The 27797-nt window shown below is 61.8% G+C and overlaps 3 protein-coding genes across 23 annotated transcripts in view; 2 read left to right on the top strand and 1 right to left on the bottom strand.

Moving 5' to 3' along the window:
- The window catches only part of DGKZ (diacylglycerol kinase zeta), a 49217-nt gene extending 32870 nt beyond the window's left edge, over window positions 1-16347 (top strand). For 4 of the 17 annotated variants that reach the window (XM_033204181.1, XM_033204184.1, XM_033204190.1 and 1 more), the window contains exons 2-31: window positions 3154-3262; window positions 3514-3609; window positions 3870-3944; window positions 5354-5410; window positions 5808-5876; window positions 7163-7234; window positions 7336-7452; window positions 7553-7624; window positions 7926-8021; window positions 8277-8359; window positions 8466-8526; window positions 8620-8733; window positions 8810-8950; window positions 9964-10042; window positions 10193-10248; window positions 10396-10458; window positions 10552-10625; window positions 10722-10833; window positions 11216-11415; window positions 11634-11734; window positions 11849-11928; window positions 12111-12180; window positions 12307-12347; window positions 12862-13001; window positions 13997-14028; window positions 14254-14297; window positions 14783-14903; window positions 14996-15029; window positions 15262-15361; window positions 15621-16347. In XM_033204181.1, coding sequence (XP_033060072.1) covers window positions 3154-3262; window positions 3514-3609; window positions 3870-3944; window positions 5354-5410; window positions 5808-5876; window positions 7163-7234; window positions 7336-7452; window positions 7553-7624; window positions 7926-8021; window positions 8277-8359; window positions 8466-8526; window positions 8620-8733; window positions 8810-8950; window positions 9964-10042; window positions 10193-10248; window positions 10396-10458; window positions 10552-10625; window positions 10722-10833; window positions 11216-11415; window positions 11634-11734; window positions 11849-11928; window positions 12111-12180; window positions 12307-12347; window positions 12862-13001; window positions 13997-14028; window positions 14254-14297; window positions 14783-14903; window positions 14996-15029; window positions 15262-15361; window positions 15621-15737 — 2626 coding nt within the window. In that variant the 3' untranslated portion in view covers window positions 15738-16347. Of the gene's footprint in view, window positions 1-2121; window positions 2848-3153; window positions 3263-3513; window positions 3610-3866; window positions 3945-5353; window positions 5411-5807; window positions 5877-7162; window positions 7235-7335; window positions 7453-7552; window positions 7625-7925; window positions 8022-8276; window positions 8360-8465; window positions 8527-8619; window positions 8734-8809; window positions 8951-9963; window positions 10043-10192; window positions 10249-10395; window positions 10459-10551; window positions 10626-10721; window positions 10834-11215; window positions 11416-11633; window positions 11735-11848; window positions 11929-12110; window positions 12181-12306; window positions 12348-12861; window positions 13002-13996; window positions 14029-14253; window positions 14298-14685; window positions 14904-14995; window positions 15030-15261; window positions 15362-15620 lie in introns of all 17 variants that reach the window. The other 13 variants (XM_033204180.1, XM_033204182.1, XM_033204187.1 and 10 more) reach the window with 8 other exon arrangements.
- A 77-nt stretch (window positions 16348-16424) lies between these two features.
- MDK (midkine) lies at window positions 16425-19600 on the top strand. 4 transcript variants are annotated; one of them, XM_033204194.1, is made up of 5 exons: window positions 16425-16972; window positions 17833-17909; window positions 18070-18237; window positions 18358-18519; window positions 19242-19576. In XM_033204194.1, exons 1-5 carry the CDS (start codon window positions 16578-16580, stop codon window positions 19265-19267), a joined length of 828 nt encoding a protein of 275 aa, XP_033060085.1. In that variant the 5' UTR covers window positions 16425-16577; the 3' UTR covers window positions 19268-19576. The 4 variants fall into 4 exon arrangements, with proteins under 4 accessions (XP_033060085.1, XP_033060087.1, XP_033060086.1 ...); XM_033204196.1 differs by having other exon boundaries at window positions 16484-16808; XM_033204195.1 differs by lacking the exon at window positions 16425-16972 and adding an exon at window positions 17412-17541 and having other exon boundaries at window positions 19242-19600.
- CHRM4 (cholinergic receptor muscarinic 4) lies at window positions 19577-27582 on the bottom strand. Of its 2 annotated transcripts, none has more exons than XM_033204191.1 (2): window positions 27343-27582; window positions 19577-22382 (listed from the first exon to the last, which is right to left on the bottom strand). In XM_033204191.1, exon 2 carries the CDS (start codon window positions 22352-22354, stop codon window positions 20915-20917), a length of 1440 nt encoding a protein of 479 aa, XP_033060082.1. In that variant the 5' UTR covers window positions 22355-22382; window positions 27343-27582; the 3' UTR covers window positions 19577-20914. The 2 variants fall into 2 exon arrangements, with proteins under 2 accessions (XP_033060082.1, XP_033060083.1); XM_033204192.1 differs by having other exon boundaries at window positions 27431-27541.
- Between the last annotated feature and the right edge of the window lie 215 nt (window positions 27583-27797).

Genomic DNA, 27797 nt, shown 5'->3' with positions numbered 1-27797 from the left:
GCCTGTCACATAGCAGGCGTTCATTATTATTCCCTACCTGGTTCCCTTTCCTACCCCATCCCAGCCTCATGTTCCAGGAGGAAGGACCCTGCAACCCACCCCATTTCTGGGGCGCAGGCTTTGCCATTAGGTAGACTTGGGCTCCAGCACTGGCTCCACACTGGCCGGGGACCCTAGGCAGGCCACCTCTGCGTCAACTTCCTCATCAGGAACAGTGTGATGCAGTACCTATTCATTGGGGTTATGGTTGATGAAATGATCTCAGTGTTTGCCAGGGGCTTAGCACAGTGCCTGACACCTGGGGGCTCAGTAAATGGCAGCCGTGACACTGGTGATTTTGGGGGAGGCCCAGCGCTCTCCGCCCATGCCTGCCTTCCTGCCCTTGCAGCTCCCTCCTGCCCAGGCGGTCTGCTCTGAATGGGGCACATTTGGGGTCATAAGAGCACTGCCCTGACCTCCCTGTCATCTGAGGCAGCTGCAGACTCCAATAGGCAGAGACCAAGAGCTGAGCCGTGCAGAACTCTGCTTCCCTAGGCACCTCTACCGTGTCCGTCTCTTCCCTCAACACCCCTGCACCTGGCCTGAAGCTGCTCAAGACCTGCAGGGCAGTAGCAAATCAGAGTGTGGTATATGGAAGGAGAAGGTGCTAGACGTGTGGCCTGGGCCTGACTCCTCCAACCCACCATCTCTGCCTTCATCCTCCCTCCTGTCCACGGTGCATCCAGGGCATCACCCACCATGCCTAACTCATGCCAGCCTTCAGGGGACCACAGGGCTTCTGTCAGCCCCAGGCAGCACTGTCCCAGGGCTGTGACCTTCACCTCTGTGATTGCCCAGGGCTAGGATGCATCCCCCACCAGTCTCTCCCCAGGACCAGGACAAGGACCAGGGCCCAGGAGATCACCTGCTGTGGGGCACAGGTAGCCTCAGGTACCTGGAGGCATTGCCACCCTGATCCATGCGAGGCAGGCTGCCCTTCCCCTAATGTTAGGAGAGGTGAGGGCACAGGAGCTCGATGCTGGCTGTGAAGAAGGGTAGGCAGGGCGGAGGTGAGCTGGCAGAGGGAGCAGAGCGTGAGTTCAGGATGGGTCTGGGGAGACCAGGTCCAGGTGGGAGCTAGGATGATGCCCACAGCTCCTGCCTCCCTGCAGCATTTGAAGTTGTGAGTATCCAAGCATCCAGCATCAGGGCCGCAGAAGAATGTCCAGTCACAGGCTCCCTCAGCAGCAGAATCAGAATGGTTTCCCAGCATCACCCAGCTTCACCCTGGGGTATCCATACTTTGTCCCTTCAGAAAGGTGAGACAGAGCAGTTGAGCACCAGAAAGTTCTTACCATCAGTGCCTCAGACATACAGGCACGCACACACCCAGAATCCAGAAGGCTTTGCTTTTGGCCCAAGCCTATTGTCACGGCCCCCTGGGTGAAGGAAGACTGAGCAGCCCCTCCCCGGGGTGAGCTAGACAGCGACTCTGCAGTTCCCTGAGACCTAGTCTCCCCTGAGCTACACATTAGACCCTCTCCATTTCCAGGAGTCACCTTCAGCCTGACCCCGAGGCTCGGGGCCAAGAGACTCTGGGGGTCCTGTCAGGACTGAGTTCCTTTGCAGAGAGCCTCATTTTGTTATAGCTTGGTTTGTGCCATGTCCCAGGGGAGACACCTAACCTGCTCCCCCATGTTGGTGGCAAAACAAAGACCCAGCGAGTGGGAAGCCCTGCCCTGGGCCCCACCGTCCAATCAGACAGACCGACTCCCCATTTTCTTTTTGTTTTCTTTTCCATCAGCTTCCGGTGGGGCAGGTGGAGGCCTTTAGGCCCAGGGCTCTGTGGATTCTGGTGCCTGGATGGGGGAAGAAGGGGTAGCCTGAAGCACCCACCTACCTGCAGCTCCAGGGCTCCCTAGGGTGCAACGGGGGAGAGCATCAGTGCCCCAACAGCTATAAACTTGGGCTCCCCTGAGCACCCTTGGGACCCTCACATGGAGGTCGGAGGCTGCAGTGACCCCTGCCTCCCTCGGGGGTGCTTCCCTCCTCATGGGGCAGAGGCTGTGAATGGGCTCCCAGATGCAGGACAGACCATGGCCTGGTCCAGCTCCTGATGTCCCCGGTCTCTGTGCCCAACAGCCACCTGCCTGCCATGGAGACTTTCTTTAGGAGACATTTCCAGTGGAAGGTGCCAGGCCCTGGAGAGGGGAAGCGGCGGCCCAGCAGTGTGGGGCTGCCCACGGGCAAGGCCCGGCGTCGCTCCCCTGCTGGGCAGGCCTCCTCCTCACTGGCACAGCGGCGCCGCTCCAGCGCCCAGCTCCAGGGCTGCCTCCTGAGCTGCGGGGTGAGGGCCCGGGGTTCCAGTCGCCGGCGCTCCAGCACTGTGCCCCCTTCCTGCAACCCCCGCTTCATCGTGGATAAGGTGCCCACTCCACAGCCTACCACTGTGGGGGCCCAACTTCTTGGCGCACCCCTGCTGTTGACCGGGCTTGTGGGCATGAATGAGGAGGAGGAGAAGGGTGTCCAGGAGGATGTGGCAGCCGGGGCGTGGAGCGCCGTCCAGCCAGGCACCAAGACACCAGGGCCATCCCCACCCCAGGGCGCCCGGCTGCTGTCGCCCCTGCCCCACTACCTGCGCCGAGCTTCCTCCCACCTGCTCCCTGCGGATGCCGTGTATGATCACGCTCTCTGGGGCCTGCACGGCTACTATCGGCGCCTCAGCCAGCGGCGGCCCTCAGGCCGAAGAGCCTCAGGCACCACCGCCAGCACCGTGCTGCCCACCCATGTGCGCCCACTGTCCCGCAGGCGCCAGGTAGCCCTACGGCGCAAGGCAGCAGGACACCAGGCCTGGAGCGCCCTGCTCGCGTAGGTATAGCTGTGGCCAGCAGGGCGAGTGGTGTGACCTCCTGTGGGTCTGGCCTGGGCAAGGGCCTTGAAGCTCTGCCTGGGTGAGGGTTCCCCACTTGGGAACACTCTGGGCAGTGCTCTGAAGCCAGCGTACCCCAAAAGGCCATGTCTCCTGCAGGGAGCCTCTTAGTCTCTGGGGCTGCTGGGAGGCTCCTCCGCCCTCCCTGTTGCCGAGGTCATGGAGAGGGCAGAGGCCCCAGGAGGTGGGAGAAAGTAGGGTCAGCAAGTGCTCAGCCCCCTCCTCAGCTGTCTTCTCCTCTGTAGGAAAGCCATCACCAAGTCGGGCCTCCAGCACCTGGCCCCGCCTCCGCCCACCCCTGGGGCCCCGTGCAGCGAGTCAGAGCGGCAGATCCGGAGCACAGTGGACTGGAGCGTGAGTGCCTGAACACCCATGGGTCCCAGCCCCTCTGGCTCTTGGCCAAGGTGCAGTTGGAGAGTGGAGGCACTCCAGGCAGCTGGGAGAGCCAAGCCTGGAAGGGTTGGGACAGTGGGGCAGACGGAACAGAGCAGGGCTGATCAGGGCACTGGAGCGGGTTTGTCTTGGGAGAGGGCGGGTGGGCAGGGGCTGATGGGAGGGAGGGCTGGGCGGCCAGCATGCGCTGAGTAAGCCCATCCCATGGCTAGGAGTCAGCGACATATGGGGAGCACATCTGGTTCGAGACCAACGTGTCGGGGGACTTCTGCTACGTTGGGGAGCAGTACTGTGTAGCCAGGATGCTGGTGAGTGCTTGCTGGGGCACGCTGCCCCCTGCTGGTGGAGCCAACAGCCACGGCCTTTTTCCGGGAAGGTGGGATCAAGCCCGCTCCCTAGCACCCCTGCTGTGGGTCGCCCCAGGATGGTGAGGGGTGCAGGGGCTTTGTCTGGACGCCAGGACTGGGGCTTCCCAGTGCACACAGAGGGCAGCTGTGCTGAGGCAGGCAGCCTCCAAGATAGACTTACCTGGTGCCTCAGGGGCCCTCTCTTTCCTGTCCTGCAGCAGAAGTCAGTGTCTCGAAGAAAGTGTGCAGCCTGCAAGATTGTGGTGCACACGCCCTGCATCGAGCAGCTGGAGAAGGTGGGTGGGTAGCTCAGCTTTGCCCGCCCCTGCCCTTTGGGTGCTGAGGCCCTTTCAGCACACCCACACACCCACACATTATACAAACATGGCCTGCCAGGAGCGATCCAGCCCTCGGGGGTGAAGAGTCAAGGACCCTGGAGCCAAATGACTGCGTTCGAATCCTGGCTTCTCACTGATTAGCTGCTGTATCCCCACTGCCTGGAACAAACCTGGCAGCTAGTGGGTTCGTTGAATATCACTCAATGGAATGAATTGACGAATGGTGGCCCTTGTACCATTTCCCATGTCCAAACTAGCGCTTAGAAGAGGATTGATTTGCTTCATTGAAGCTTCATAACTCAGCTGTGGCTGGGGGGGATCCCCTACACCCCGCCTCTGTGGAGACCTTTCCCCAAGGGCCATTGTCCACTGTGCATTTGCATCTGGGGGCATGTCTGGGCACTGTGCTTCTAGAGGGAAGTAGAGGCAGCACTGGACAGGCGGGTCAAGGCCAGGGGCAGAAGGGTTCGCGTGGAGGGGCAGGGCTCCCCAGCCTGCAGAAACCCAGGCCAGCATACGAGAGAGACTGTAAGACTAGGAGTGGCTCAGGCAGGCTCACACGGGCTGCTTTCCCCAGCCCCTGAATTGTAAAGTGAGACTTCCTCATACCTCTAATAAGGCTGAAGTAGGGACAGTTATGGGAAGGGAAATAGAAATGCAGCCCCAAGCACTGTACACTCATCATCTAAGGTGGAAATCGAGCTAGGGTTCCACAGATTAGCTAAAGGTCTCTAGGGGCCAGGCAGCTCAAGTCTGCATGCGAGAACCAGGCTGGCTGCATGTGCCTAGGTCGTGAGTGCCAGAGGGCAAGGAAGAAAAGGATGCGGCCGAGCACAGTGGCTCACGCCCGTAATCCCAGCACTTTGGGAGGCCGAGGTAGGTGGATCACCCTGAGGTCAGGAGTTTGAGACCAGCCTGGCCAACATGGTGAAACCCCATGTCTACTAAAAATTACAAAAAGTAGCCAGGCATGGTGGCGTACACCTGTAATCCCAGCTACTCAAGAGGTGTAGGTTGCAGTGAGCCGAGATTGCACCACTGCACTCCAGCCTGGGCGGCAGAGTTGAGACTGTCTCAAAAAAAAAAGAACGATGAGCAAACATGGTCCCATGAACCCGAAGCTCCCAACCTCCCCTCATCCCAGGCACTGGGTGGAAGAAGGAAAGATCCCTCTGGCTAGTGAGGAGGAGGCAGAGAGGCAGGAGGGCTTCTCACAGGAGGTGTCTCGTGTTTCAAGGACTCTCGGGATGATATGGGGGTATCCCCGGCTTTTGAGGATGACTCTGGGTTGTCCTGGAGGAAGTGACCATATACCTGACCCCGAAGGAAGGGTCTGACATTGTGGTGGTCACTGCTGTGTTTCACAGATAAATTTCCGCTGTAAGCCGTCCTTCCGTGAATCAGGCTCCAGGAACGTGCGCGAGGTAAGTGTCCAGGGTGCTCGGGGACAGGGCCACCCTAAGATTCTGGCATGGGCCTCTGTGCAGTGCCTCCGGAGTGCCACCAGGGGGCTCGGCTCCCTCTAGGCTGCTGCTCTCTGAGGTCTGAGTTCTGCCATGCAGAGGCCTAACTAGCGCTGCCTGCGGAAGGGGTGGCCCAGCTTGTGCCTCTTGGTGCTTCCCAGCCTTCTCCGGCTCTCCTTTGACTCTGAGCCTCCCCTGGGCCATGAAGAGAGTCTTCAGCCCCTCCTCCACTCATGCGCAGGACTGCAGAGAGCTTCCTGCAGCCCCCACCTTTGATGCATTGAGCCACGTGGGCCATCCTCAGGGCTGTGCCCCCACCCCCCCCTCACCTGGTGAAATTTCTCCACTTCTCCCCCAGCCAACCTTTGTACGGCACCACTGGGTACACAGACGACGCCAGGACGGCAAGTGTCGGCACTGTGGGAAGGTGAGAGGCCCTGCCTGAGGAAATCACCACCTGCACCTGTGGGCCTGAGCCCAGGCTGTGTGGCCAACGTGGCCTGCCCATCACTGATCACACCCTGGCATGCAGAGTCCAGGGCTGACTCTCAGCCTGGCTGCAGTGCCTTCAGTCCCCAAGCACCCTGGCCTGCTCTTGGTCTCTGGGCTTAGCAGGAGAGCAGGGAGGAAAGTTTTCTTCTGACGTGGCACGCCTGGCCTGCTTTGAAGCTGCAAGTGGCCATTTGGAGAATCGTATAGACTTACTCATTCAGTGATTCGGTGGATACTTGTGTGCCAAGCGCCAAGCTGGGCAGCGGTTTCCCACCCTCCTGAGGACAGTGTGGCTTGAATCAAGCCAGGCTTTCCAGGTGACCGCCTAACACAGTCCACAGTTGTTTGGTTCACTTGTTTGCTTCTTGCCCGCCTCCCTCAGTAAGTGCAGGCTCTCAAAGATGGAGAGGCTCACTTCACTGATTCTCAGCGCCTGGCCCACTACAGGCCTTTCATAACAGCTTGTGGGATGAACAGGGAATGAATGTGATAGGTACTCGGAAGCAGCAGTACATTTCTTTAAGAGCACATGGGGGCCTGGTCAGGCCTCGGGGGTAGGAAGGAGGGAAAATCGGAGTGAGGCAGGAGTTAGCCTGCAGTATGCACACGGTGCTGTGCAGGTAACCAGGCAGTCAGGGGGCCCTGGCTAAGCAGTCCTGCTCTTCAGGCTTATTTTATATGTATATATTTTTTATTTTAAAAAATGTGTTCAGACTGGGCATGGTGGCTCACGCCTGTAATCCCAGCACTTTGGGAGGCTGAGGCGGGAGGATCACCTGAGGTGATGGAGATTCAAGACCAGCCTCGCCAACGTGGTGAAACCCCATCTCTACTAAAAATAGAAAAAATTAGCCGGGCATAGTGGTGGGCGCCTGTAATCCCAGCCACCCAGGAGGCTGGGACGAGGGAATCGCTTGAACCTGGAAGGTGGAGGTCGTAGTGAGCTGAGATCATGCCACTGCACTCCAGCCTGGGCAACGAGCGAAACTCCATCTCAAAACAAAAACAAAAAATGCGTTCAAAGCTGGGCATGGTGGCACATGCCTGTTGTTCCCAGTTACTTGGGGGGCTGAGGCAGATTGCTTAAGCCTGGGAGTTTGAGACCAGCCTGGGAACATAGCGAGGCCCTGTGTCTGGGTGGATAGAGGTTGGCAGCAGGAGAGGGACTGGGTCTGCTGCTCCAGGCCTGCCCTGGTGCCCATCTGTCCTGTCTACCCTCAGGGATTCCAGCAGAAGTTCACCTTCCACAGCAAGGAGATTGTGGCCATCAGCTGCTCATGGTGCAAGCAGGCAGTGAGTGCTGCCCCTGCCCCCAGGGCCACGCCCTGCACTGCTGGGTTTGGGTCCCCAGTCCGAACACGGTCCCGCTGAGCCCCACCCCTCACTCTCTTCAGTACCACAGCAAGGTCTCCTGCTTCATGCTGCAGCAGATTGAGGAGCCGTGCTCTCTGGGGGTCCACGCGGCCGTGGTCATCCCGCCCACCTGGATCCTCCGCGCGCGGAGGCCCCAGGTGAGTACTTCCTGCATCCTTGATGCCCCCCACGCACTTGGGGTCTGCCAGCCACCCCAGCCTGCCCACCTTGTCACCAACGCCCCTGCTTCTCTTGCAGAATACCCTGAAAGCAAGCAAGAAGAAGAAGAGGGCGTCCTTCAAGAGGAAGTCCAGCAAGAAAGGGCCTGAGGTCAGTCCCAGGCTGGGCAGAGGCTGCAGGGGAGCCGGAGAGAGGGGTCTGTGGCTCAGGGTACAGACCTTCCACCCCCGGCTAATGCTGCCAGCTGGCAGGGGTCCGTGTGGGCTCTGGGGCCTCTGAGGAGGGCAGGATTAGATGCCAGTTTCTGCTCTGTGGCCTGGTAAGATCTGGCCCAGAGGTGGTACATGAGGGTACACAAGGGGGGACAGAGTCACCCAGGGGGGCCTGCTAAGGATGATGGTAGGGTGTCCTAGACAGGAAGGAGCTTACAGGCTCTCACCTTGTCTCCCAGGAGGGCCGCTGGAGACCCTTCATCATCAGACCCACCCCCTCCCCCCTCATGAAGCCCCTGCTGGTGTTTGTGAACCCCAAGAGTGGGGGCAACCAGGTAAACGTGGCCTTGCCTCTCAGCTGAGGGCTCGGGCGGTGATTGGGGTCCAGCCTGTCTGCCAGCAGCTATTCCCAGAGCCCGTTCTGGCTTCTGCCCCAATCCCTTTTTCCCAGGGATACTGAGAAAATCCTGTCCTTTCTCCACCCCTCACCCCTTATTGGCCCTGGTTCCCACAGTCACACCCCTCTCCCTGTGCTTCTCCCACTTCATCCCACCACTGCCTGACTGTCTCTCGGCTCTCATCCCATCCAGGGTGCAAAGATCATCCAGTCTTTCCTCTGGTATCTCAATCCCCGACAAGTCTTCGACCTGAGCCAGGGAGGGCCCAAGGAGGCGTAAGTACTTGCCAAGGTTTTGTGGGGGACATGGGGGAAAACTTGCCTCACTCCTGGGGTACAGCACACATCCCCTGACCCCACTGCCATCTTCCTATGAGCCCAGGCTGGAGATGTACCGCAAAGTGCACAACCTGCGGATCCTGGCGTGCGGGGGCGACGGCACGGTGAGCTCCCTGCATGGGCCAGCCGAGCACCAGGGCTGGGCCTGAAGCCGGGATCCCTGTGGGCCTGACCTGCCTCTGCTCTCCCTCCCCCAGGTGGGCTGGATCCTCTCCACCCTGGACCAGCTACGCCTGAAGCCGCCGCCCCCTGTTGCCATCCTGCCCCTGGGTACTGGCAACGACTTGGCCCGAACCCTCAACTGGGGTGGGGTAAGCACCCATAGGAGGGGGGTGCAGCTGGGGCCTCTCCAGCCACAGAGGGCTCAGTCCCTGCCTCCTCCCCCAGGGCTACACAGATGAGCCTGTGTCCAAGATCCTCTCCCACGTGGAGGAGGGGAACGTAGTACAGCTGGACCGCTGGGACCTCCATGCCGAGCCCAACCCCGAGGCAGGGCCTGAGGACCGAGATGAAGGCGCCACTGACCGGGTAAGTTGGCCAGGGTGGGGCGGGGCAGGGCAGGGCGGGCCACTGGGGACTGGGTCCCACTTTCCCACTTGCTGGTTCTGGGATCTTGGGCACGTCTCTTCATTTCTCCAGTTTCCACTTCTTCCTTGTACAATGGGAATAATAGTACTTGCCTCACAAGATACTGTGTTTTTTTTTTTTTTTTTTTTTTTGAGGCTGAGTCTTGCTCTGTCGCCCAGGCTAGAGTGCAGTGGTGCAATCTCAGCTCACTGCAACCTCTGCCTCCCAGGTTCAAGCAATTCTCCTGTCTCAGCCTCCTGAGTAACTGGGATTTACAGGCATGTGCCAACACACCTGGCTAATTTTTTTTTTCTTTTTCTTTTTTTTTTTTTTGAGACAGAGTCTCAATGTCACTCAGGCTGGAGTGCAGTGGTGTAGTCTTGGCTCACTGCAACTTCCACCTCCCAGGCTCAAGCTATTCTCCTGCGTCAGCCTCCTGAGTATCTGGGACTACAGGCACCTGCCACCACACCTGGCTAATTTTTGTATTTTTAGTAGAGATGGGAGTCTCACCATGTTGGTCAGGCTGGTTTTGAACTCCTGACCTCAGGTGATCCATCTGCCTCGGCCTCCCAAAGTGCTGGGATTACAGGCATGAGCCACCACGCCTGGCCAGAAGATGCTGCTTTATTCCACAAACATGCACTGAGCGCGTGCTACCTGCCAGGCATTACTCTCAGCAGTGAGCAAAACCAAGCTCCACTGTCGTGTTCCACATGGCATGTCAGGAAGAAGTGTTAGGGGAGCTGACAGGGAAGAGATGCTGCCAGGCATGCAGGGAAATCCCCCAGGAGCCACCAGGCAGAGTAGGGCTGCGCCTGACGGCGGGTGAGCTGGGCTGAGCTCTGGCAGACACTGCTGACCAGGGAAGGCCTGTGAACAGATGGGCTGAGCTGGCTCGTCCACACAAGGCCCCTGGAGTGGGGACATCTGTGAGGCCCAGCCCTCATTTTGGTCCCTTGACCTTTTTCCAGTTGCCCCTGGATGTCTTCAACAACTACTTCAGCCTGGGCTTTGACGCCCATGTCACCCTGGAGTTCCACGAGTCTCGAGGTTGGCAGCCTCCCACTGAGGCCAGGGCAGGGTGGGCACAGGAGGGTCAGACCCTGCTCCTGCCAGTGAAGGCATCCATCCCAGCCCTCCCCCACCCCCACCTGGGCAGGCTGGGGTGACTCACTGGCCCTCCTGCTTGTCTCCACCCAGAGGCCAACCCAGAGAAATTCAACAGCCGCTTTCGGAATAAGATGTTCTACGCTGGGGTGAGTGGGTCTGCACCCCCGCCTGTGCCCACCTCTTCTACCACCCGAGCCCCTGCCCACCTGTGTCCACCAGGCCCCAGGAGCCCTACCGGTGCTGGTAAGGAAAGATCTCTGTCAGCAGATGGTGACGCTCTCTGTCTCCCACAGACAGCCTTCTCTGACTTCCTGATGGGCAGCTCCAAGGACCTGGCCAAGCACATCCGAGTGGTGGTGAGTGGGGCCAGGCTGCCGTGGGTAGGCGGGTCGGAAGGGAGGGAGGCCACCTGGCATATGCACCTCAACACCCTCCCCGCCCGCCTCTAGTGTGATGGAACAGACTTGACTCCTAAGATCCAGGACCTGAAACCCCAGTGTGTTGTTTTCCTGAACATCCCCAGGTGAGGAGGGGCCTTCTGGGGTGGGGGAATGGGGCCCTGCTGGCCTCTCCTGTAGACACTGTGTTGTGAGGCCCGTGTCATCGCCCGCCCATGCAGGTACTGTGCAGGCACCATGCCCTGGGGCCACCCTGGGGAGCACCACGACTTTGAGCCCCAGCGGCATGACGACGGCTACCTCGAGGTCATTGGCTTCACCATGACATCCTTGGTGAGTGGGCACTGGGCCCATGGTGCCTGGGAGCGCAGCCCAAAGGTAGAAGGGGTCATCCACACTCGCCTCCATGGGCCACGGCGTCCTAGTTCATCCTCACCTTCCTTCGTCTCGTTCCTCTGGCTCGAGAGCGGCACCCACCCCCTCTCCTCGCTATGCCTCGGGGTACCTTCGCTCCCCACTCTAACTGAGGAGTCACCCTCATTGCCTCTGCCCCCTCCCCTCCTCACCTGGGGTCTTGCCCTCCCCTCTGCCCTCTGACCAGGGGTCACTCTCACCTTTGTTCTCTGGCTAGAGCTTCTGCTTCGGAAGGAGCAGAGCCTGGGGCCCGCCACCCCCAGCCCTGGTGCCATCTGACCCGAGCTTCCTGTGTCCACAGGCTGCGCTGCAGGTGGGCGGGCATGGCGAGCGGCTGACACAGTGCCGTGAGGTGGTGCTCACCACGTCCAAGGCCATCCCGGTGCAGGTGGACGGCGAGCCCTGCAAGCTTGCAGCCTCACGCATCCGCATTGCCCTGCGCAACCAGGCCACCATGGTGCAGAAAGCCAAGCGGCGGAGCGCCGCCCCCCTGCACAGCGAGTACGTCCCGCCCCGCCACGTGCCCTGGGCGCCGAGGCCAGAGCCTGCCCTCTCTGGGCCTTGGTTTCCCCATCTGTAAAAGGGGCTGACTGTCCCTCTGCCCTAGGGGTGTTGGAGTGGGGCGGGACCTTCTCTCGGCACGTGGTTTGGTGCCAGGCCGAGGGTGGCACCGAGGCAGGGCCCTTGCTGAGCCCCCGCTTGCCGGCCCTGCCCGACAGCCAGCAGCCGGTGCCTGAGCAGCTGCGCATCCAGGTGAGTCGCGTCAGCATGCACGACTACGAGGCTTTGCACTACGACAAGGAGCAGCTCAAGGAGGCCTGTGAGTGCGGTGGGGCGGTCTGGCAGGGTGGCCAGGAGGGGCTGAGGCAGCCGGGGCCCCCTTGGGCAGGGCTGTGGGATGCAGCCAGCTGCTGACAGGTGCTCTGTCCTCCAGCCGTGCCGCTGGGCACTGTGGTGGTCCCAGGAGACAGTGACCTAGAGCTCTGCCGCGCCCACATCGAGAGACTGCAGCAGGTAAGGGGTGGGGGCTTCCCCAGGTGCCCACCAAGAGGGTGGCGAGAAGTGAAGACATGCCTCTTCCTCCCGCAGCGAGCTCGCCCTGCAGAGCCTCCTCTGTGCTGGTTACCCCTACTCCAAGTTCCCTTCCCTCCCTGGCCCCCACTCTATCCCAGCCTGGCCTTTTCTTCTCTCAACAGGAGCCCGATGGTGCTGGAGCCACGTCCCCGACATGCCAGAAACTGTCCCCCAAGTGGTGCTTCCTGGACGGTGAGTCTACTCCCAGAGTGCCAGGCTGTTTCCTGTCCCCTCCCTAGGGGAACCCAGGTGGGGGCAGCAGAGGACCTGGGCCTGGACATGGCACTCCCTGATCCTCAGCTGCCCTCTCTCCCACAGCCACCACTGCCAGCCGCTTCTACAGGATCGACCGAGCCCAGGTGAGCGATTGCAGGCCTGCTCCAGCCACAGCTGGTTCCGGGCCCCAGGGTCGCCTCTCCTGGGATGCCTTCCCTGTTAGCTCCCTTGATGGGCTCACCTCTGTCCTCATGCCTCTGAGGGCTTTCACACTTGTGTGTGCACAGACTGGGTTGCCGCCCTGCCCTCCACACTGGAGAGTACAGTGTGGTGCCAGCCAGAAAGGCAGCCGGGTACCTAGCAAAGGCTTGCTGGGTGGGCAGGAGGGCCTGGAAGCGCAGAGCCATCTAGGGAGACATAGAAGCAAAGGCACTCTGGCCAGGTGCCAGCTCATCTGGTAAAGGCTGGGCAGTCGGAGGAGGCATCAGGAGTGGGAAGGAGAGGGAGAGGGACAGGGACAGGCAGGGCTCCTTGCCTGGCCACCTCCTTTCGGTTTTTGTGCTCACAGCAGAGGCTTCTGCAGGTCTGCCAGCCTTGCTGCCCCTCGGCCCCCACCGTCAGGTGCCCTGACCTCCTGCCCTGACCTCCCCCCCACAGGAGCACCTCAACTATGTGACTGAGATCGCACAGGATGAGATTTATATCCTGGACCCTGAGCTGCTGGGGGCATCGGCCCGGCCTGACCTCCCAACCCCCACTTCCCCTCTCCCCACCTCACCCTGCTCACCCACGCCCCGGTGAGTCCTGGTGTCCTGTCCCTCCAGCCCCTGGCTTTCAGTCCCACCTGTAAGCCAATGACTCCGGAATCCCTGCTTCCAGCCCCTCCACCAGTTGACTAAATGGTGTCAACCTGAACCTGGCCAAAGCCCACCTGGCGCCTTCAGCCCTGCAGTTCCCTAGGGAAGCGGCCTCACGTCCACCTGGGCTCCCTCCCTGACTTCGGCCTCTCCTGGACCTCATCCTCCAGCCAGTCCTGGCGGCCCCCCGCCCCACCACCTGAGCACTCCCCCCAGTCCCCACTGCCACCAGCCTGTCTGGCACCAGGGCTGCCATGCCACACCCTGGCCCTCAGCTCTTACATCCCTGCAGCCATTTGTGCTCTCCCATCCCCATCTCCACACCACGGTCCACTGAAAATGCAGAGCACACCAGGCCATTCCCCTACCTAGAAGCTTCTTTCTCAGCATCCCTTTGAACTCAGGTTCTCCCCAGGCCCCCGGTCATTGCCCCGGGCTCCTAGCCCCCTCCCTGTGTTCACCTCCACAGTCCTGCCCCACTCGCTTCTCTTGGTTCTTTGAGGCCTCAGGTTTTTGCCACCACTGGACTTCTGTCATCACTGCCTCCAGCTCTTCCCCCATCTTTCCAGAGCTCCCCCACCCCCATCCCACTCGAATCTCAGCTTGGCGGTTTCCTCCTTGGAGAGGTCACTCTTAGGACCCCTTCTGCAGGGGTGCCACACCACCTGTTCTGAATTCTTCAGAGCACGCCTGCTCTCAGAACTCCTTATTTATTTGACTTGTTTGCATCTCTGAACTAGAATGTAAGCTCCATGAGGGCAAGGGCTTCCTCTGCCTCGTTTCCTGCTGTATCCCCAGTACCCGGAATAGTGCTTGGTGTGTAGCAGGCACTCAATAAACAGTGGAAAGGATGAAGACGCCCCCAGTTGGGGCTGGGGAGGGTGACCAGCTGGCCTGTGCCGTAGCTGGTCACAGCACATCGTGCTCTGTTGCAGGTCACTGCACGGGGATGCCGCACCCCCTGAAGGTGAGGCCTCTCCCTCTGGGACCCCTCCTTTCTGCCTGGTTGGGGGCAGGAGACTCAGTGGGGTGGGGATAGGGCCCAGACACAGCCTTACACAAACAGCCTTTAAGCTTCACACACCAGCCCAGCCCTGGGCGCACATGCCCGGCAGGCACGGTCCTGTCCACTGAAACACCAACCCAAGCCCAGGCCCCCGACTGCAGAGTAACGGGCCGGTGTTCCGTGCAGGTGAAGAGCTGATTGAGGCTGCCAAGAGGAACGACTTCTGTAAGGTACTAGCTCCAGGCTCCAGTTCCTTCCCCCAGCAGCTCTCTCAGGTCCTGGGGAGCAAGGCCTCTGGGTTGAGCCGAGAGCTGACCTGCTCAGGTGCTGTCATCTGTCATCCTCTGGCCCTCTGTGGGATCTCCAGTGATCCTCCCATTCCACCTTGCCCTGTCCCTGTCTAGGCCACAATAGATGGCTCCTAGTCGGGGCTTCCTAGCTCAGTCCACCCATCCCTGGTGCTTAGAAAGGAGCAGGTCAGAGGAAGCACTGCTCCAGGGCTTGGTCACCAATGCTGCCAGGGAGCCCACAGGCTGTGGGGTGAGAGGCCCCTCTGGTGCTCCAGAGAGACCCACAGAGGCAACTCGGGAGTAAGATGTATGAGCGCACTCATTTCAGGCCTGTGCTGGTGTACCCGGCTGTGGGCCAGCGCGTGAGCTGGGGGAAGGAGGGGTGGCCCCAGGAGGCCCTGCCCTGCCATGCCTCCTGCCCTCAGCTCCAGGAGCTGCACCGAGCTGGGGGCGACCTCATGCACCGAGACGAGCAGAGCCGCACGCTCCTGCACCATGCAGTCAGCACTGGCAGCAAGGATGTGGTCCGCTACCTGCTGGACCACGGTGAGCCGGGCGATGGAGCCCCGGGCCTGGGGCCAAGGTGGGAGGAAAGAGGGGCTGTCAGGTCTCTCTGACCACCCTCTCCCCTTCTTCAGCCCCCCCAGAGATCCTTGATGCCGTGGAGGAAAAGTGAGTATCTGGGCAGTGCAGGACCCCGGTCACCCCAGAAACTACCCTTTTCCCCACCCCTCCCATTTTGTCAGGTCAGAGCCCGTAAACTTCCTGGCCACATCTGTCATCCCCTGGGCCACCCCTATTGCCCCAGAGCCCCGAACTTCGTGCCCTTTCTGATGGCCCTTGGGAGACAGATGGGTGGATCAGGGGCCGGGATGGGGTACACAGCCAGCCCCTGCTCCCCCAGCGGGGAGACCTGTTTGCACCAGGCAGCGGCCCTGGGCCAGCGCACCATCTGCCACTACATCGTGGAGGCCGGGGCCTCGCTCATGAAGACAGACCAGCAGGTGAGCAGACGGCCGGCAGGGAGCCCATGTGGGCACCAACCAAACCTTTCCCAAGGTCCTAGAGGGGAGCTGGGGCTAGGGGCTGTCCCTGGGAAGACACAGGCCAGACCCTGAGAAACCTGAGCCAGCAGGGGAGGAGCTGGTGCGCAGAGAGGCTTCCCTCCCGACCATGCCACAGGGAGGTAGAGCCCCTGCCTCCGCCTGCTAGGGGGTAGGCCTGCCTCTGGCCCCTGCTGATCGCAGCTCCCCCTTCCTCCAGGGAGACACTCCCCGGCAGCGGGCTGAGAAGGCTCAGGACACCGAGCTGGCCGCCTACCTGGAGAACCGGCAGCACTACCAGATGATCCAGCGGGAGGACCAGGAGACGGCTGTGTAGCGGGCTGCCCGCAGCAGGAGGGACAAGGCGGCCAGGGGACGAGCGCCCTCCTTGCCCACCTCACTGCCACATTCCAGTGGGACGGCCACGGGGGGACCCAGGCCCCAGGGAAAGAGCCCCGTGCCACGCCCTAAGGAGCCGCCCAAACCTAGGGCTGGATTCAGGAGCTGGGGGCCTCACCTGTCCCCCTGAGGCCCCCGACGGACCCGGAGGCTCACAAGGGAACAGGACACGGCTGGGTTGGACATGCCTTTGGGGGGGGCGGGGGTTCTGGGTCAGGGCGCTCCCTGGCCGCGGCAGATGCCCTCCGAGGAGTGGAGGGGCTGGAGAGAGAGGGAGGCCTTCGGAAAGAGGCTTCCTGGGCCCCCTGGTCTTCGGCCGGGCCCCCAGCCCCCGCTCTTGCCCCACCCCACCTCCCCCGGGCTTCCTCCCGGAAACTCAGCGCCTGCTGCACTTGCCCGCCCTGCCCTGCTTGGCACCCGCTCCGGCGACCCTCCCCGCTCCCCCGTCATTTCATCGCGGACTGTGCGGCCTGGGGGTGGGGGGCGGGACTCTCACGGTGACATGTTTACAGCTGGGTGTGACTCAGTAAAGTGGATTTTTTTTCTTTTCTGCTTTTCTTCTTTTGCGGAGGAGGTCTAACAAAAAGCGGGGGCTGCGGGGTTGTCCTCGGGGTGGGGGACTGAATGCTGTCGACAGCACCTTCCCGGGTCCCCGGCTCCCGTTTGGGGGTGGGTCTCAGGGCCTGCCCGGTTCCTGACCTCTGCCCGGCGGCCGCGCTCGTCGGGGCCAGGGGCGGGGCCGATCCCTCCGGCTTCCCGCTTCCCGCGGGGAACAACAATGAAAGTGAAAGGGGTGGGGCGGGGGCGAGCCCGGGCTCTGGCCCATTTGCCCTGTGGCCTTGAGCAAGCCCCTCCCCCAGGCCTCGGGGGCTCTCCCGGTTTGGGGGAACCGGGCGAGGCAATGCCGCAGGCCCGGGGTCAGAGGGGGTGGGCAGTTGGAGCCGCCGCTGTGGCCAGGTCTGGAACTTCTCAGACGGCTCCTGTCAGCGCCAAGTTTCACCAAATCCAGGTCTGCGGGCTCCTCCCCCAGGACCCCCACTCGCCGTCCCTCATGCCCGTACTCCCGGAAAGGCACTGGGTGACCGCACCCGTGACTTTATCTGGGGGTCCGAGTCCCAGACTCCCCTCAGCACAGCAGAGCGCCTCCCTGCCCACCCGCGGAAACGGCCCCAGGTGGCGCCCCCTCCCCAGTAGCCAGCAGGGCGCCAGGGCTGAGCCGGCCGTGGAGGGGAGCGGGCCCGGCTCGTTATACAGGGGCGGGGGCTCCGCGGCAGGCAAGGGAAGCCGGGGCCTGAGAGCGGCCCGGGCCCTGGCGTACGGCAGGGGATGACCTGGGATGGGGGCAGCGGGCGGCGGCTCAGGGAGTGGGCCGGGGGCCGGTGTGCGCGGGCGGGACGGGGTCTGGGGCTGGGAGACCACCGCTCGGAAGATGGGGCCCGGAGAGGCCGCCGTCGCAGCGCGGAGGACACCGGCGGGGAGGGGCGAACGCGCGGGGCCGGGCGCACGGACGACAGAGTAGAAGCTCAGGGGGCGCGAGCGGGAGCGGGGCGGGGACGCCGGGGTCGGGGGCGGTGCGGGTTTGAGGGGAGGGGGCGGGGCGGGTCCTTTCCTGGGGGGTGGGGAGAGGGGGCGGGGGCCCATGTGACCGGCTCAGACCGGTTCTGGAGACAAAAGGGGCCGCGGCGGCCGGAGCGGGACGGGCCCGGCGCGGGAGGGAGCGAAGCAGCGCGGGCAGCGAGCGAGTGAGCGCGCGGCGGCCTCCGGTCCTCCTGGCCGCGGCCGATCTGGGTGCTGGAGGCGGGGGTGGGGGTCTAAGCTGCGTCCTGGGCTCGAGGCGTCCCCCGGGGAGTCGCCTCTCGGCGGTGCGTCCGGGCAAGCGGCGAGGGGCCGCCCCAAGTCTTCCCACCGCCGCCACCCTAGCAGCCCGACTTGGGGCCTAGAAAATGGGGCACGCGGGGGTGGGAGGGCCCTGCACGCGGCCCCCGGTGGGGAAGGGGACGGGCCAGGGACTCAGACTCGCACTCTCCCCCCAGGATGCAGCACCGAGGCTTCCTCCTTCTCACTCTCCTCGCCCTGCTGGCGCTCACCTCCGCAGTGGCCAAAAAGAAAGGTGATGGGGGATGATCGAAGGAGGGCTGGGGACGGGCAGGCGAGGCCCCGCCACCTCTGGGCTGGGCCGCCTGGGTTCCCAGCCTGGAACCCCAGGAAGGCGGCCCCTGATGGAGTCTCCCCGTGCCCCCGTCCTGAATTCTGTTCCCCGCGCGTTGTAGACAAGGTGAAGAAGGGCGGCCCGGGGAGCGAGTGTGCGGAGTGGGCCTGGGGGCCCTGCACCCCCAGCAGCAAGGATTGCGGCGTGGGTTTCCGCGAGGGCACCTGCGGGGCCCAGACCCAGCGCATCCGGTGCAGGGTGCCCTGCAACTGGAAGAAGGAGTTTGGAGGTGAGGCGGGGCGCAGGCGGAGGGCAGGAGAGGGGGGCACAGGCTCGCCGAAGCCTGGGCAGACCCTTGGAGGGAGGGCCGCGGGGCGCGCAGCGCTGACCCGGGCCGCTCTCCCGCCAGCCGACTGCAAGTACAAGTTTGAGAACTGGGGTGCGTGTGATGGGGGCACAGGCACCAAAGTCCGCCAAGGCACCCTGAAGAAGGCGCGCTACAATGCCCAGTGCCAGGAGACCATCCGCGTCACCAAGCCCTGCACCCCCAAGACCAAAGCCAAGGCCAAAGGTCAGCGAGAGGAGAAGGGGGTGAGGCTGTCCCAAGGGGTCTGCTCCCCCCCACCCCGCCGCCTGTGAGGGGACCATTCCAGGTTAAACCTTAAGTTTTGAGTCCTGGCCAATAGCTTCCTGACATCGTCTCACTTGGCTTCCCTGCCTGGAAAAGTCTAGAGATGGGCACTACAAGAGGGGCGGCAGGTGATGCTGGGGACATAAATCCTCCCTGGACCAAATAGGGACCAACTCAAGCTACTCCATTGGAGCATCTGGCTTAGGACCCAGGGAAAGTGTCCTGGAACGGCTTGCCTTTGTCAGCTCTCCAGCCACGGGCAGCATTTGGTCAGCTCTGCCCTTTCTAGTGTTGGGAGTAGGTCACAGCCCACCCTAGGCCTCTCAGCTCACTCCTGACTCAGCCCAGCGAGGCCAACAGGGCAGGGGTGAATCTGCCCGCTTCTCAGGTGAGGAGGCTGACGCTGTCCAGGGCTGCTGTGACCAGGACCAGAACTGGAAACTTGAAGGTTTTCTGATCCCAAGTGGAAATAGGAAGCTGGGGGTGTCCGATGTCCACATCACAATGGCGGCCCCATCCCTTGCTTCCGGGTCAGCTGATCGGAAACCACTAGGGGGCAGAATCTTCTCCTCCTTCCCTGATGCCTGGGTGTTTGTGGAGCCGGCGGTCTGCAATGGGTCGGCCTGTTGATATGGTATTAATATTTCTTTCTTGTTTTACAGCCAAGAAAGGGAAGGGAAAGGACTAGAGGCCAAGCCTGGATGCCAAGGAGCCCCTGGTGTTACATGGGGCCTGGCCCACACCCTCCCTCTTCCAGGCCCGAGATATGACCCACCAGTGCCTTCTGTCTGCTCGTTAGCTTTAATCAATCATTCCCTGCCTTGTCCGTCTCACTTCCCAGCCCCACCCCTAAGTGCCCAAAGTGGGGAGGGACAAGGGATTCTGGGAAGCTTTAGCCTCCCCCAAAGCAATGTGAGTCCCAGAGCCCGCTTTTGTTCTTCCCCACAATTCCATTACTAAGAAACACATCAAATAAACTGACTTTTTTTCCCCCCAATAAAAGCTTTTCTTTTTTAATATATAAAAGCCCCTTCCCAAGGAGTTTGCTGTGGAAATGTGTTTGGGAGTGGGAAGGTGGGGAGAAAGACCAGGCTGTAGGGACTGGTGGGTTTCAGCGGTTGGGGGCTTGGTGGTGGGTGCTCTCCAGAGCTCATGGAAAAAGCAGAACAATTATGAAAATTTCTTCCAGGGCCCCCGAAAGGGTGCCCGCCATCAAGTCGCCTAAGCCTCTCGGTCCTCATCTCCCCCAGGGACCAGGGCTGGGGAAGGGAACCTGGCCGACTCACTGGAACCGCCACACTGTTCTCAGCCTCGCCCAGTCAGAGGTCTTTTGATCCAACCCACAGCCCATCAGGAAGGTTCTACCCACTGGGGGAGAGCAGATGCGGGGGTTGCATGCCTACCTCACTGCCCACCTCCCACTTCCCACTGTCACGGAAACCCGAGTGAGCCACCAGGTTGACCTCTTTCCTCTTGCCTGTGTGACCCAGGCCTCCACCCTGCAGAAGCCAGAGGGTGAGAGGTTTGAAGAGGGCAGATGGGAATGCCGCCCACCACAGCCTCACCCTGACTCGATGTGTGACCTGGGACACATCGATGTGTGACACTCGATGTGTGATCTGGGAAGGCCGGGGCCGCAGGGAGCTGTCTTCTGAATAAGTGGACCACTCTCAGCTCAGCCTGGGATCGGAGGAGGCCAGACCTCAGTTCCTGAGAGAGAACCCCTGACCTCCCAGCTGCCCCATTGTAATGTGACAAGGGCAGTGCTGCTGGGGTTGGGGGGACCTGGCCTCCACCATACCCACCCAGAACCTGGCGAAGTAGCTGCAGCCAGAGATTTCTGCCCCTGGAGTGGGATTTGGGGAGAGGGGGCTGAGCCTACATGCAGGGTGCAGGGGGGCAGAAAGCACCGATTACAGCAGAATGGGGGACTCCAACCCTTCTACTCCCTTTCCAAGCCTCCTTTTCCAAGCACTGGTCCCTCTGTTCCTCCTGAGGGGCCCTGGGCTTCGGCCCCCGTCCAGATATCCATTCTCTCAGCACTGCTGATGGCCACAGTGGGGTAGGTGCCCACCCAGGCCAGTGCCCCGCAGCTCGCTGAAGCAGGGCCACAGAGGTGGGCCAGGCAGCCCCAATTCAGACATTCCCTGGGGTGAGCCTCCTCAGCCTGAGCAGAGAGCTGGTCTCTGAATGCAGCCAGAGCCTCTTCTGAGCTTCCTCCTCAGCAAACGTGAACACGGAATGGTGCCTGCAACTCTTCCCCACAGCAGGTGAGCCGTGTGGTCCCCCAGCAGACGCACGCAACACCAGCACCTCCTAGGGCACTCCTGCCTGCCTACCTGGCAGTGCCAATGTTCCGATACTGGCACAACAGCAGGTGCCGGAAGGTCTTTTTAAAGGTGGCGTTGCACAGAGCATAGCAGGCAGGGTTGATGGTGCTGTTGACGTAGCAGAGCCAGTAACCAATGGACCACACCGTGTCAGGGATGCAGCTCTGGCAGAAGGTGTTCACCAGGACCATGACGTTGTAGGGCGTCCAAGTGAGAATGAAGGCTAGCAGAATGGCAAAGATCGTTCGTGTCACTTTGCGCTCCCGGGCTGCCATCTGCCGCTTCTTGCGCACCTGATTGCGAGCGATGCTGGCGAACTTGCGGGCCACATTGGCTGCAGGGCGCATGCCAGCAGGCGTGGCAGGCACAATCTCAATGGCTGTCACACACTCGTTACCTGTCTGCTTCGTCACGATCTGGATCTTGGACCATTTGGAAGCTGGGTTGAGGGCCCGCGGCTGCAGGGGAGGGGCGGGCATGGCGGGTGTGGTGGCCTCTGTGGTGGACAGCTCTGTGGCTGGGCGTTCCTTGGTGTTCTGGGTGGCACTGCCTGAGCTGGACTCATTGGACGTGTCCTTGTCAGTCATGGGGCGTGGTGGTGGTGGCAGCGCCGGCGGGGGGGCCTCCTCCAGCTTGCCGTTGCGCAGCTCCTCCCGGGCGGCCTCCCCGGGTGGGGGCTTCTTGACGCTCTGCTTCATTAGTGGGCTCTTGAGGAAGGCCAGCGTCTTGGCTTTCTTCTCCTTTGGGCCTTCCGGCCGGTGCTTGTGGACTCGGCTGCGACTGGCCAGGGAGATGTGGATGTACAGCACCGTCATGATGACCACAGGCAGGTAGAAGGCAGCGATGGCTGTGCCAAAGGTCACTGCTGGGTTGGACAGGAACTGGATGAAGCACTGGTTATCGGGCACTGTCCTCTTGCCCACCACAAACTGCCAGAACAAGATGGCAGGCGCCCAGAGCACGAAGGACAGGACCCAGGCAGCGGCAATCATGAGGCCTGCCATCTTGGTGGTACGCCGGGCAGGGTAGGTGAGGGGCTTGGTGACGCAGAAGTAGCGGTCAAAGCTGATGATGAGAAGGTTCATGACGGAGGCATTGCTCACCACGTAGTCCAGGGCCAGCCACAGGTCGCAGACCACGGCGCCCAGGGGCCAGTAGCCCTTGATGATGTACACGGTGTAGAGGTTCATGGAGAAGGCGCCTATGATGAGATCAGCACACGCCAGGCTGAAGAGGAAGTAGTTGTTGACTGTCTGCAGCTGCCTGTTGACCTTGATGGACAGCATCACCAGGATGTTGCCCACGACAGTCACCAGGCTCAGGGAGCCTGTCACTGTGGCAATGAAGACCATTTCCACTGTCTCGTAGCGATTGTGGGTTGATGACGTGACCAGGCGCACGGACTGATTGCCCGAGCTGCCATTGACAGGTGTGAAGTTGGCCATGTTGGTTTCAGGGGTGGGTAGGCCGTGTCTGGGGAGGAAGGGGAGAGAAAAGCATGAACTGCGGAAGGGGATGGGGGGAGTCATCTGGAGGCACACTGGCATCAAGGTGACAGAGGGACACTCTGGCAGAATGTCTTGAGAGAACTCTGTCCCGCCATCCCGCATTTGCCCATTCATTCAACATTAATTGAGCACCTACTATGTGCCAAGCCTTGCTCAGGGTGCTGTGGCTACAGAATTGAATAAGACACACATGGCCCCCTGCCTCCTGGGGGGAGACATGGAAACACGTGAGCCACAAAAGAAAAAAAGGCAGGGCGATGGGAGAGTGAGTCAGAAGGCAGGACAGGCATGACTCCTTGCTGGGTGATCAGGGAAGGCCTCACCCACCAGGTCATCTGAGTGATGGGGAGCCGGCCACAGGAGGAGCTGCGGAGAGTGGCCCTGCCAGGGGCAGTGGCCACAGCAAAGGCCCAGAAGCAGCGCAAGGCCTGGACAGAGGCTGGTGTCGGGGGAGCTCAGGGAAGCAAGAGGAGGAGGAGAGTGGTCCCAGAGGCCCACCAGCATGTGGGCTCTGGAGAGAGGTGTTCTGTTCATCCACTTACCCACTCAGTCATTTCTTAACACCTGGTCTCCAACCCCTGTAGAAGGCACTGGGACAAAGGCTATAATAATAGGGGTATCTATGAGCACCTAACACTGATGGTCTACTAAGTGCCAAGCACTTCGGACACTTGAAAAAAAAGTGTCTATTTATTTGTAGAGACAGGGTCTTGGTATGTTGTCCAGACTGGTCTAGAATCCTTGAGCTCAAGTCATCCTCCCACCTCCTGAGGAGCTGGGACTCCAGGGGCCACCATGCCTGGTAACACTTTTTATAGCGTTAACTCATTTCATCCTCACAACAAACCTATGAGGTAGATACCATTTTTTTCTTTACTACTTACAGATGGGGAAACTGAGGCACGGAGCTGTTAAAACCCTGACGAAGGTTTCACAGTTTCTTGCATTGTATTGCTGGTGGGGATGAGTGCGGGGTGAGATGGTGAGAGGAAGGCAGTTCCATAACTAAGAGCTCTGGCTGAGGGAGGCCAAAGAGTTCCAGGAGCCAGAAGGCTTCGCAGGGGACCAGAGATGGCACCTGGAGCTGGGCACCCCAGAGAGGAGGAAAGTCCCTGCAGAAGGGGCCTCGGGAGGTACCTGCCACTGTCGCATCCCCTTCAAGGAGCCCTCAGCTCCAGCCACAGGGCATGCAGCTGGGAGGGAGGCAGTGCAGGGGTCACTAGGGGTTATCAGAGACCCCTGAGGCCCAACTGGGGACCCATGGGGTAAAAGGATTGTCCCAGAGGGAAGAGAAGGGCTGCCAGGGCCGCCCCTTCCCTCCGCAGTCCACTCCCCACACCAGCGACGCCCTAGCTGGAGTCCCCACCACAGGCCCTTCCCTGAGCCTGCCCTCCCTCCCACCAGTCTCCTCTTAGTTCTCCTCCCCCTCTTCCTCTTCCCTCCATGTGAGGGAGGCCCACGCCAGCTCCGAGTGCCAGGGCAGCCGCTCAGCCCAGCCTCCTTCACACCCGCCAACACACACACCGCTCCACAGACGCACGCGGGCCCATCACAGCCACGCCAGCCCAGCAGGCATGGTCGGATACGCAGTGCTGTGCGTCTGTGTGTGAGAGGAAGAGAGGGCGCGGCAGCCGGCTGTGGAGGAAGGAGGACTAGCCCGCAGCCTGGGCTCCAGCTCTGTGGCCGTAGACAAGCCACTGCGCCTTCCTGCACCTCTTTCTCATTTGCAGAATAGAGAGGATCCTGTCCTGGGAGATCACCTCCCCCCCCCCCCCAGCAGCTATAGTGATTAGCACCTAAACTTGATCTCTATACATAAACACAAAAATGCACTGCAGACTGGGGCCAAGGGCCAGGGTAACCGCCCCAAGTCTGACCCCAGCCCTTCTATTCCACCATCGCAGATACAGACCCAGCCTCTTAGCTGATAGTTCAAGTTCTCCTGTTCTAAATCCTTGGTTCGTAGGAGGAGAGGCTGAGAGCAGGTATTGTCACCCCCAAGGTCACACAACGAGTCAAGGGCAAAGACCAGATACTGCCCTCTCTCGGGGTCCCTGCCAACCCCATTTGGCTCTCAGAGCCTCTGAAATAGAAGCTCAGGTGTCACTCTCTGCCCTGTCCCCTCCAGCACCCGGAGGCTGCCCTCCCGCAATCACTCACGTGCAGGAGGGGACAGGGCAGGCAGGAGCAATCACTCAGCCAGCCCCAAGGAAGCTCACTTTAGCCTCCCAGGGCAGGATACAGGCCAGCAGGATGATGACAAACGGGGCTAGAAGTGCATAATGTGAAAACATAATAGCTCTTGTTTATTGAGTGTTAACTGTGCGTCAGGAACCCCTCTGAGCTTTTAATATAGATTATCTGGTTTAATCCTTACAACAGCCTGAAAAAGCAGGTATTATTAGTATCCTCATCTTACAGATGTAAATATCCTCTTATAGACGAGGATAATGTTAATCAACTGGCCCAAAGTCACCACGTTAGGAAGGGGAGTGGGCAGGAGAAGAACCCGGAAACCTCCTTCTTAAGTCCAAGGTGCTACTGCTCAGAGTTGACCTCCTGCCTCCGCTTCCCTCTACCCGAAAACCACACAACTGAGGGACTGTCCAGGTGAGGCTTGGGTAGGGTCCCCTCACATTCCTGCTGGCTTCTCGACTTAGCTTTCCCAGAAGACAAGCGATGGTCTTGTCTTCTCCCAGATCCTGGTGGCCGGGCTGAGCCGGGACCACTGGATGGCCTGTGGTTAAGTCCTGCTCTTGGCCCGCGTGAGGGAGCTGCCAGGTGCTGACAGGGCGAGGCTCAGGGTCTCCCCGACTCCGCCCCGCCCCAGCTGTCGTCTTTTTGGACACCTCGGGGTCACCCGCAGACATTCCGACAGCAGCCCTCTCTGGCGCCTTTCCCTGGAATCCAGATGCGCCTGGATCTGGGGAGCGAGCCGCCGCCGCCGGGGCTGTGCGCACCGCTAGATGGCAATGTCGGTCCCTGGTGCCCGCTCCGGACCTAGACCGTGCGGTCGCCGTTGGCCACCGCCCCCAACTCCAATGCGACTGCGAACCCAGAGGAGCCCTCAAGCAGAGCCTCCCGGGGAAGGGACGTGGGTTCCCCTCGCCAGGCCCCGTGGGACGCCGCCCCAGAGCTGCCCTCGGCTCCGCGCGGGGTTCTCGGGTGAAAAAGTTGAGGGAGACCGGATTCCACCCGGCACCCTGCGAGGAACGTGTGGGCGGGAGCGCGAGTGCGAGTTCTGTTTGTGTGTGCCTACGGGGGAGCGCGAGTAGACGCTAGTAGCTGTCTGCATGTGCGTGTGTGTGCGCACGGCCACGCCTGGATACCAGTGCGCCCGTGAGAGCGCGTGAGCATGCCGCGCCGTGTGGACACGTGCATGTGCATGCGTGTGCGTGCCTAGGGTGCTGTGGCCGGGAGGATGCACACGGTTTGGGTGCCTCTACACCTGTGGACTTGCATGCACAAGCAAATGCAGGGCAGAGAATGGGTGACCGGTTACATTCCAAACGCCCCTGCCAGGAGACTCAGCCAGACCTTAGCTGTCGGACTGAGCGCAGAGAGGGTCAGGCCAGGAGCCCGCGTCGGGATTGCACCTGGCCTGTGGGTGAAGGGTCGTGCGGATGAGGAGGCCAGACTACTAGGGGCTGCGTGCGACGGGCCACCTAACTTTGGGACGCCGTCTTAGCCCGGTGCCCAGAGGTGTCCAAGTCCTTAAAGATGTGGCAGAGTCACAGCCTCTGACTGACATCTGTCGAGGGGCCTCTGTGAGAGTCGCCCAACCCAGCCTTTAGGGACACCAGGCAGGCTCTGTTCTGCGTGCCCCTAAGACGAGTTATTGCCAAAAGCAGCCCAGTCTCGCGGCGAGAGGGCACCGGCAGTGCACCCACAAGGCGGAGGCCCGGACGGAGCTCGGGTCAGGCGAGTGCAAGACTCTTGTCTTCCCTCCTCACCCTGCACCCTACCCCAGAGGCACTTTCTAGCCCCCGTGACCGAAGTGGGCACCCAGTTTCTCACGCTAGGGTCGGGCGGGCCTCCCCAGAGCCGGATTTTCCTGGACCATCTGGAGGTTCCTCCATGTCTCTGCCGTGGTCGAAGGAGCCCTGGCTCTCGGGTGCCCCGCCCTCCCTCCAACCCCCTAGCACGCAGTTCCTGCAGCCTCTGGGCGTGGGCACTGTGCTTTTCCGAGTCCTCGACACCCCTCTTCCCCGGGTGAGACCGGAGGGGGTGCTCCGGGCGCCCGTGGGGTGGTTTGGGGTGTAGGTCTTCGGTTCTTGGGCATTCACTCCATGGCTCTGGGAAGGCTGTGGTCCCTGGATCTGTCCCTGGGGCGGGAGAGGAGACTCCAGAGTTCAAGGGAGGGAGAGGCGAAGATTTGGCACCGACATTGTGCCCAACACTTCCGTTGCGGGGCCGGAGGAGGGGGCCTGGAGCTGGACGACCCCGGCTTGAAGGCTGGGCAGCAGCGGGGGGTAGTACTGGAGTGGGGGAGGGGTGTCGGGGAGGGCAGGGGTGTTTTCCGTCGGGGCTCAAGGTCGTAGATGGAGGACTTCAGGGGCCGGAGTGGGCTGGCAACGCGAGGGCAAAGGGGTGGAGGGAGAGGGAGGGCGGGGAGACGGCGGGAAAAGGGCTTTTTGGGGCTCCAGCGCCTGGCGCCCTGCAGAGCCGCCAGTGGGAGGGCTGGAGTACGGGTCCCACCCCCGACGGCTGTCCCTGGCTCCGTGGGGGCTGTGGGCGGGCACTCCTCCGCCCCCGACATCCTGGATGCCCACCCCTTCCCACGGGCGCACCCGGGCGCACCTGGAGAAGCCTCTGAGAGCCCCTGGCCTTGCTTCCAGCTGGGTCCCCCAGCCCCGGCTCACTGCCGCTCCCGGCACCGCGCTCGCCCCGGGGGGTGTCTGGCGCCCTGTTCCAGTCGAACCCACCTCTGGGGAGCCTCAGAGCGTCCCGGGGACCTGCTTCCTGCTCTTCCCGGCGAGCCCCCCGCCCCCGCGCCGCCGCGGAGCCACTTACCCGCCGCCTCTGCCCAGCTCCCCTCACGCCAGACAGACGGCGGGACGGACGCGCGGCCCCGCGGGCCGGCGGGGCAGGCGGCCCGGCCGAGGGCCGGGGGCGGGGACGGGGTGTCGAGGGGCGGCCCCTGCTCCGCCCGCAGCTCCCGGCGCTGTGGCTCCGACTCGCGCTCACGCTCGCACTTTTCCCCGAGCCGCGTGATGTCACGAGGAAGCAGCCAATCGTGGCGGGGCCGCGCCGCCCGCCCCGGGCCGGTCACCCGGCGGCGACGCGCGGGGGTCACCACCCGGGGCGTCGGAGACCCCCGGCGGTCCGCGCCCTCTCGGGGCCGGCCTGCAGCTCCCCGCCCGGGCACAGAGGGCGCCGC

This window comes from Trachypithecus francoisi, unplaced genomic scaffold (genome assembly GCF_009764315.1).
Source record: "Trachypithecus francoisi isolate TF-2019V2 unplaced genomic scaffold, Tfra_2.0 Lachesis_group8, whole genome shotgun sequence".
Classification (NCBI taxonomy): domain Eukaryota; kingdom Metazoa; phylum Chordata; class Mammalia; order Primates; family Cercopithecidae; genus Trachypithecus; species Trachypithecus francoisi.
The sequence above is the reverse complement of the archived record's forward strand: the minus strand, read 5'-3'. Positions and strand labels throughout refer to the sequence as shown.